This window comes from Buceros rhinoceros, unplaced genomic scaffold (assembly GCF_000710305.1).
Source record: "Buceros rhinoceros silvestris isolate BGI_N320 unplaced genomic scaffold, ASM71030v1 scaffold191, whole genome shotgun sequence".
In the NCBI taxonomy this organism is placed as follows: domain Eukaryota; kingdom Metazoa; phylum Chordata; class Aves; order Bucerotiformes; family Bucerotidae; genus Buceros; species Buceros rhinoceros.
In genome coordinates, this window is record NW_010393441.1 from 31,161 (window position 1) to 40,354 (window position 9,194).

At 40.5% G+C, this 9,194-nt stretch overlaps 1 protein-coding gene across 2 annotated transcripts in view; it reads right to left on the minus strand.

Annotated features, from left to right (window-relative positions):
• The window catches only part of CKAP5 (cytoskeleton associated protein 5), a 43,328-nt gene that overhangs the window by 13,872 nt on the left and 20,262 nt on the right, over positions 1-9,194 (minus strand). For both annotated transcript variants that reach the window (XM_010144832.1, XM_010144831.1), the window contains exons 24-30: positions 6,716-6,844; positions 5,891-6,085; positions 5,112-5,247; positions 3,151-3,239; positions 1,846-1,971; positions 1,007-1,156; positions 419-622 (exon numbers count right to left, since the gene is read on the minus strand). In XM_010144832.1, coding sequence (XP_010143134.1) covers positions 419-622; positions 1,007-1,156; positions 1,846-1,971; positions 3,151-3,239; positions 5,112-5,247; positions 5,891-6,085; positions 6,716-6,844 — 1,029 coding nt within the window. The remainder of the gene's footprint in view (positions 1-418; positions 623-1,006; positions 1,157-1,845; positions 1,972-3,150; positions 3,240-5,111; positions 5,248-5,890; positions 6,086-6,715; positions 6,845-9,194) is intronic.

Here is a 9,194-nt window from a genome sequence, read left to right on the forward strand (position 1 = left end):
CCCCCGGGTTTTTTTCTGCTGAGCGTCTCCCCAGCCACTCTTCCCAAGCCTGTCGCGTTGCATGGGGGTGTTGAGACCAAAGTGCAGGACTCGACACTTGGTCTTCTTAAATCTCATACCATTAGCCTCTATCCACTGATCCAGTCTGTCCAGGTCTCTGTAGAGCCTTTCTACCTTCAAGCAGATCACTCCTACCTAAATGTGCTGCTGTTTGTGAACTTACTGAGAGTGCACTTGATCCCCTTGTCCAGATCACTGATAAAGACTACAGGCCGCAAAACTGAGCCCTGTGACCAACCTGCCACCTGGATTTAATGCCATTCATGGTATATTTGAAATGAACATATTACAGTGTTTGATGATATCCTGCTATATTCCTCATGAAAAATAAGGTTAGTTTTTGTAAGATGAACTGTACCTTTAGGATAAGATATGGGATGAAAGAGGATGCCTCATTTTCAGTAAGGTGATACTCTTCTTGACTCAGCAAACTGAAAAGCAGTTTAAGGTATTCAAGTGTTTTCATCAAAACACTTGTGTTGGTATCAAAGAAGCGCAGGGTAAGCCATTTTAAGATGAGATCCAAGCAGTTGATGACTCCATCTTTTTCACTCTCCAAGTGCTTGAAGAAAAAGAGAAGAGGTTGTGCAAAATGAAACACACAATTCATGAAAATAACACATAAGGAAAAGCTATGCCTGATAAGATGGTCTACATTCCTCCACTGATTCATAGAAGCATAAGTACTCATTTTAAACTTACACAGCTTTCTGAAATTCTAAGAGAAGTGTCCAGTGAAGAAGTTTTCCCTTCTCCCAAGTAACAATATTAATACCAACTTCATAACTCCTCTAAAAATTGTTTCCATGTATGTTAAGGTTTCAACTTCACAGAACAATAACCCCTGGCTCAGAGAATTCCTATTTGATTTTAATTTGAGCAGGATCTTTTTTTAGCAGAGAATAATTCTATACAACATCATGTACTACCACAGATCCAAACTCACCTCAATCATAACAGCCAGTGCTTTGTTGTGATGCTGAAAATCTGCATGAAACATCTCATCCTGTAGCCATTTGGCTACACAACTGGACATCTGAGTTTTTAGCTGCTCAGTATATTCATCACGAGGAGTAGCGAAATTCCACTTTAACACCTGTAAAAGGCAGCATTTGGAACTCCAAGCAAGCAATACCTTTTCTTCCTGAAAGAATCTGCAATCTTGCATTCCTTTTAATTCTGCTTTAGAATCTGTTTTGAAAATCTTCTCATTAGAAACAAGCAATGGGAAAAAAAAAAATCAGTGGTATTTGCTCACCTTCATGAAAATTCTCTATGTGGAGTGGTTATCTTTAGGTCATTATTTCTTAAAACATTTGTTTTTAAGCTATACATAGGCCTATTTACTAGCAAGTTACAAATAACATGCACATTTTAAGTAACAGATTTTTTCCCTGCAAAGGATAAGCTTGGTAAGGGGTGCTGTTCAAAACAAATGTGTTAAAGTTTTTACCTGAAAACAGTTGTCTAATTTCAGAACTCTAGGATACATTGTGAATGCTTTATGATACTTCATAACTGAAGAAAATGTTTTGGAAGTTGCAAAAAGGCCTTTGGGCTTTATGAGAATGTGCACTAAATTTAGAAGTGAGAAGAGAAATGCCACAGTAAACCAGATACTAGCTTATGAAAGTCAGCTGAAGAACCAGGTAACCAATCCAAGGAATTGACACAGCCTAGCACTTTCATGCCATAAACACATTTAATTCCAAATTAAAAAAATCAAAAGAATGTGTTAAAACTACAATTCTTCAAAACTTGTGAGTAGATTCAGATTTTTCTTACCTTCAGACCTTTCTCATCTTTCATCCTCTGCTCTTTCCCATTTGGGATTATAATAAAAATAGGACCTGATTTATCATCATCTTCCTTCAAGTGAGGCTTGCTTAGCACTTTCTTACCTTGTACACCCTGAAAAAAACCAAGTATTAACAGGCAGCATAAGACATATATATGCCCCAGTCCCAGTAACTGCAAGCATTAGATACCAGCCATCCCCATGCTGCTTATGTGTGCAAGGCCAGAGAAAAGCTAGAATAAAGTTGATAAGAATTGTAAAAGTATGTGCTCTGTTGTTGTGGAGGAAAAACCATGGCAGTGTGTACAGCAGTACCCTGTGAAATACGACACAACTCTCAACCAGTGCACTAGTCACCCACACATCCCTAAAACCCAATGCAGTACCTGTTTGATAGATTTGTTCTTTGTCAGATTGGTACTGCCTTTGCTAAGGCTTCTATTATCTTTGGACAGGCTGGTATTGCCCTTGGACATACTGCTATTAACATCTGACTGCTGTAAATAAGCCACAGAAAAGGCTTTGTTGTTAGACAGCTATTTACCCATAGGAGTTACCATTCCAAACCTTTTCACGCTTTCACAGTAAAGGCATTAACTCTAGCATCAGAGTTTTGACAGAATATATTGACTTAGGCAGACCTACAACATTCTTCAAGATTTGTTCTGTTCATTCTCTGTCATGAATCTGGAGCTACATCAGATGTTCTCATTACAGCATTATTTCAGACAATGAAAGCAATGGGACTGTAGAACAATTTGGGGTTTTTTCCCTAGCCGTAGACTTAGGACAAACTTCAAGGCTAATAGCAAAAAAATTACTGTAACAAAACAGAAAAAACGTAACCACAAATTCAACTCTTACCAGTTGAGATTATTACTATGCATTTAACCATCATCTTTACCTTTTTCACTCGTGACTGACCATTTTACCCTTCATAAAGGAGAGCTTAATTTCTTTTGATACATGGGTTCAAAATTACTATTCAAAGTAAACATGGTAAGAATGAACTCTCAACAGTACAACATCGGGGAGGCCAAGCAGATTTAGAACACAGACTGAACTGTTCAAAAGACTGCATATTTGACAATGAAAACTTTAAGAATGAAATAGATAATGACACAAATAGTAATTAAGTGAATGGGAACATGTGTCATTTCATAAGACAAGGATAAAGATTCGCCGTAAAATCAGTCCCTAGCAAGGCCTATACTCTCCTACCTATAATGTACTAACAAACTACAGCTATGAACTTCATAGAACCAACTTTATACAAAACGGAATCAACATACCTTAGCTTTAGAGGCAGCTCCTCCTGTTTTGGCTTTTTTGGGATCAGGCTTGGATTCCATGGTATTGGACCCTGAATTTTCAGCAAGTGCTGGAGAAACAATAGACCATTTCAAACTAACAACGAGACCCATTTTAGGTCAGCACAGTTTTCCATTCTTCAGATAGAAGGCATGCTATTCATGGATATCATACACTCATCACAGAGTTTTGAGGATTTTAGATCCATAAAAGAAGTTCCTTAAATTCCATGTTAGCATACAAAGTTTTCATAGTTAAGGTCATATTATGTTAGCAAATCTATCGTTATCAAAACAATTTTAAAGAGTACACACACATATACTGCGCAGGCTAATGTTTTGAGCTGTAGCTGCACCCAGTTTAAGCAGGAAGCTAGCCCTGGCAGAGGGATAAGGCAGAACTGCTTCTTCAAATCACTTCTGCCCTAATCCAGTTACCCTCTCTCCAGCGTCAGCATTCTGGTAGCCCCACACAGAAATACTCCAGATAAAAAACAACGTGAAAACATCTTTTAAAAGAAGATGTTATGATAAAATCAGATTAGTATTACAAAAAACCCCACAAACCCTCTAGTCCATGGGTTTTAGCTTGAATAGCAAGCAGGTAATTTCAAGGAGCAGCTGGTTGTGGGGAAAGGAAAAACCCTCCTAACACTGGAAGCTGACTCAAAGTGCAAGTGTCCTGGTTTGAGTTAGAACAGAACTCATCCTGTTCAGTAATTTTACTTTTCAGCTCAGTCTCTTTACATGACTGCACTTTCTGAAGTTAACGTCAGATCTTTGCAGACAGTGTCTGCTTCTAGAAGAGACAGCGCTTCATATTTATAGTTACTACCAAGACTGGTATGCAGAAAGGCTCTTGCTTATACTTGCTCCAGTAAAGACCAAGGTCACTGCTAAATCCTACATACCACACTGGGGATGCAGTAAGTTAGAGGCTGCACCTGCAGGAAGGAGTGGACAGGTGACCCTAAACTGACCAACAAGGTGTTCCATCCCATAGACGTCATATTTGGTATAAAGCTGAGGGATCACATGGGTCAGTCACTCTTCTTCAATGGCTGATGTCCAAGGACTCTGTCCGTTCTGCCTTTGATCTCAACCTGTGCATTCTTGAATCCAGCTCCTGAATCCAGATCCCATCTGCTGCTGTGTCCTGTCTGGGACTTCCCCAGTGCCTGCCCCGCAGCATCCATGGTGATAGTGAAACGTCAGATCTTTGCAGACAGTGTCTGCTTCTAGAAGAGACAGCGCTTCATATTTATAGTTACTACCAAGACTGGTATGCAGAAAGGCTCTTGCTTATACTTGCTCCAGTAAAGACCAAGGTCACTGCTAAATCCTACATACCACACTGGGGATGCAGTAAGTTAGAGGCTGCACCTGCAGGAAGGAGTGGACAGGTGACCCTAAACTGACCAACAAGGTGTTCCATCCCATAGACGTCATATTTGGTATAAAGCTGAGGGATCACATGGGTCAGTCACTCTTCTTCAATGGCTGATGTCCAAGGACTCTGTCCGTTCTGCCTTTGATCTCAACCTGTGCATTCTTGAATCCAGCTCCTGAATCCAGCTCCTGAATCCAGTTTCCATTGCCATGGGGGAGGTGGGGTATGGGGTCAATTTGGTATTGTATATATAACATTATTATTTTCATTAAAGCAGTTTTAGTTTTCTTTTACAGTGCATAAGTGTCTGACTTATTTTCTTTGTCCTCCCCTTTAGGAAGAGTGAGGGGTTAATAGAGAGCATCTGTCCTCTTCTAGAGGCTGGCCCAGCCTTAATCCTTGATAGCAAGTAAGACTAGAACTGCAAACAGAACTCACTAGATCACACAGCTATTTGTAACCCTAGCTATGCTGAATTCCGCTCCTGCTAAGCACATTTCTTCCTCTGTCATGTCAAAAAGCTTCCTTTTCTCAGTCATTTCCCAGAACATACCTGATGCAGGTTGAAATTTGGCTAGAGCTGCTCCCCCTGCTACTCTGGAAGATGCTTTAGCAGGAGGAGCGGGTTTGGCTGGCATGTTGACTTTGGCTTTCTCAAGCATGGCCAGTACCTGGTCCTTCGAAGTTGGCTGGAGAACAGAAGGGGGTAAAGAATGATAATGGATTAATGATAGTGACTATTAATACATGCCACAGACAAAGAAAGTGACAGTAGTTTGAAACAAGCTATTCTCTGTTTAGCATCTTCTATGACACACCTTTAGCATATTCTTAAAACATCAATTTCTTCAGATATTCCTATTCTGAGATAAAACATCTTTCTGTTGAGTTTCTTCTGCAAGACCTATGTGAAACACAAACCAGCAATCTGTTCTAGGCGATCAGTCCTATGACATTAATGGAGTGCTCTAACAATGATTCAGCACTCAAAGGTCCACATGATACACCAAATTGCTAGAAGCCATCTTAAAGCCTGTATTTGAAGGCATACAGCTGGTCAGTAACTGGTATGGAAGTTATCTACAAGTAGACTTTTTCAGAAGTGAAGCATAGTGCATAAATGCCAAACTCCTGAAATGATAAACCTGTGGTGGCAGCAGTCTTAGTGAAGTAGAGAAAGCTCTAACTCACAGCCTCCTGATACTATTTTTCAGCCCCCTGAAAATATTTAATGCAGACAAGCTTGCATGACTCAAGATGCAGTTTGTGAATGCAGTTTGTAAATATTCACTCATTCAAGGCCACATTTTCTAATCCCAGTGACAGAAATACCTTCAGCTTGCTGGTGGCTTTAGCCATCTTCTCAAAGCCAAGATGCATCATAAAGAATGGCAAGGCATCCTGCGCTTTCTTACGCACATCCCCATTCCGATCTTCAAGGCAAGAGTACAGGTGAGGCACACATAAGAGTAGGTCAGAAGGAACAGAACGGAGAGTAGGCAACTTCTCAGCCAACCAACCAAGAAGCTGAAAGGGAATTTTAAAATAAAAGTTTTTGAAGAAGCACTTACAGTCAGGCCAGGAGAACCTGAATAGCAGTCCTTCACACATCTATATGCAAGTAGGAAAAAACACACCCTAGCCTTTGTTCAGACAAAAAGTTGATGTTGGTTGAGAATATTACATCAGCAATTAAAAATTAAAATTGAGTACAGTTAAAAAAGTACAGTATGTTAATATGCAACCATCTTAAAATGTGGAGTCTAGTCTCTACAGACTGTACAGGCTATTTCCTCCTTTTTAAAGTAACATCAGAATTCCAGCTGCAGTTTCAGCCTCAGACATATTAATGCTTCCACTTCAGTTCTCATCTTCACTACCACCTGGTAAATTTTAGGCAAAAACATGCTAGCTGATCAAAACAGACAGAAGTTTCATTTCAGAGGCACTGAAATCTGAATGACATCTATCATGCAAGAAAAAAAGCTCATTATTAGCCTTTTGAAGTTTAACAATTTCATGTAGTATGAAGACACAACTACTTATTTACTCATGCACCAGTAAGCATTGTGCCATTCCAGTCTGCATACATGACCATAGCAAGTAAGGTTATTTTGATTAGACAGACATAAGGGAAACATTATTACAGAAGCCTACCTCCTGTCTTAGAAAAGGATTTTCTTTTTTGAGCTCCTCAGACAGGTCTTCCCCTTCCAACCACTCTTTCATGCCGGTTTGTTCAGCCCAACTGTTCACAGTTGCGAGTGCAGCAGCACGAACATTATTCTGTAGGAAGAATAAGATTTAAGAAGAATGATCCTAAAGAGGTGTTAGAAGATTACAACAGAAGAGGCAACAAATTAATCTTTCCCATGAAAGAAAAAGGTTTTGAAAGGCTTATGAAATCTCTAGTTTTATTCACTGCTTGAGAAGTCTAAGATTCAGAAGAATTTGATTTTATTGATATCAGCTGCAGAAGTCACAATCAGTTTAATAAGAGGGACAAAAGGTATATTTAAAAGCACTTTGTACCTGCTACCATTCATTGATGAGAATTTTAGGAGTCTAATTCTCAAACAAGCTAAAGAATAAGGTTAGTGATTTATGTAATGCCTAACATTGACTTAGCACATTCATAAATCACAGCACTCATATTTAGAATACACATGAACCAAAGTCAAGTCAGGAACAGGGGAGCCCTCTAACTCCTACCAACTTCTATCTCTAACGGTTCTTTGGAGCAGTTATGTGAAGTTACAAGAAATCTGATGAAATACTTAACATTTTGAAGAACCATGGTTGTCATCAGTATAGACATGATTCCATATGGATGTTTCTCTTATAGGCTGAATTTGAGGGAGGCTGATACAGTAACAGCCTTATTTAGCTTTATTATCAATCAATTTTAAATGCAAAAGTAACATCCAGGCATGTATCTAAACAGTAGGTGAGTACCTTCGCAAATAATTTGTCCTGTCTTTAATCTGAGGAAAAGAAACAAATCATGTGCTGAAAAGGCCTTGGTTCCCATCACCCAAACTTAATTTGTTATCACTCATGCGAAAGGCTGTTGGTTTTCCTCAACTATTCCACTAGGAATGGAGGTCTGTAGGTCCACTATCAACATTTCAAAGTAGGGCCCAAAAAGGATCATCTTCATCTTCCAAAACTCTGGCAATTGGATAAACCGGATAAATCTTGCAGTACCTCAAAAATGTCACTCCTATAACGTTTGAATAAATATACAATCCTCCATCAGTATTATAGTGCTTACTAAAATGCATGATACCAGTGTTACTTCTAACAGTTTAGTTAATCACAGTTGGTCTTACCCTTAAACCATACACTTGTACCTGAAGGGAGCTTGCTGTTTCCTCAAGATAATTGGTGAATAAAAGAATCATCCAACTTCATCGCAGAACATCTCAGTTCTTTAAGTAAGTTCTCTTAATGAGAAAACAATTTGAACTAAGATTTTTTTTATCTAGCCCTAGGACCAGTCCTAGTTATTCTACTGATTGGGACAGGTAGAGGCAGTTCCTGCTCTTCTTCCTACTCAGACATCTGAAGTATGCCACCTCTGATAACTGTCTGTGACTTCATAGAATCTAGAATGGTTTGGATTGGGAAGAAACTTAAAGATAATCTAATTCCAACCCAACAGCAGGGATAACTTCCCTGGTTGCTCAAAGCCCCATTCAACCTGGCCTTGAATGTTTCCAGGGCTGGTGGATCCACAACTTCTCTGTGCAACCTGTTCCAGTGTCTCACCACACTCAGTGAAGAATTTTTTCCTAATATCCAAATTAAATCAACACACTCTCATTTTGAAACTGTTAGCCCTCATCCTACCACTACATTCCCTGATAAAGCGTCCCTCCCCACCTTTCCTGAAGGCCCCCTTTAAGTACTGGAAGCCTGCTAGGTCTCCTCAGAGCCTTCTCCACACTTAACCCCAACTCTCTCAGCCTGTCCTCATCGGGTAAGTGCTCCAGCCCTGATCATCTTTGCAGCTCTCCTCAGGACCTGCTCAAGCATGTATGTCTTATGTTGACAGCCCTTAAGAATTCAAGGTGTGGCCTCGCCAGTGCTGAGTACAGGGGGACAATCACTTCTCTACTCCCGCTGGCTACACTATTGCTGATACAAGTCACGATGCTGTCTGCCTTTCTGGCCACCTGGGCATACTGGTGACTCATACCCAATTGGCTGTCAACCTGCACCCCCAGGTCCTTTTCCACTGGGCAGCTTTCCAGCTACTTACTCCTCCCCAAGCCTGTAGTGTCACAGGGGGTTGTTGTGGCCCAAGTGCTGGACCCAGCACTTGGTCTTACTGAATTTCATACAGCTGGCCTCAGCCCACCGATCCAGCCTGTCCAGATCCCTCTGTAGAGCCTCCTGACCTTCAGGCAGATCGACACACCCACCCAACTTGGTGTCATCTGCAAACTTACTGAGGATGCACTCGATCCCCTCGCCCAGATCATGGATAAAGATGTTACAGAGGACAGGCCCTAGGGCTGAATCCTGGGGGACATAACTTGTGACTAACTGCCAGCTGGATTTGACTGCTTTCATCACCTGTCTCTGGGCCCGGCAATCCAGCCATATTTTTATCCAGCGAAGAGTAGAAAAC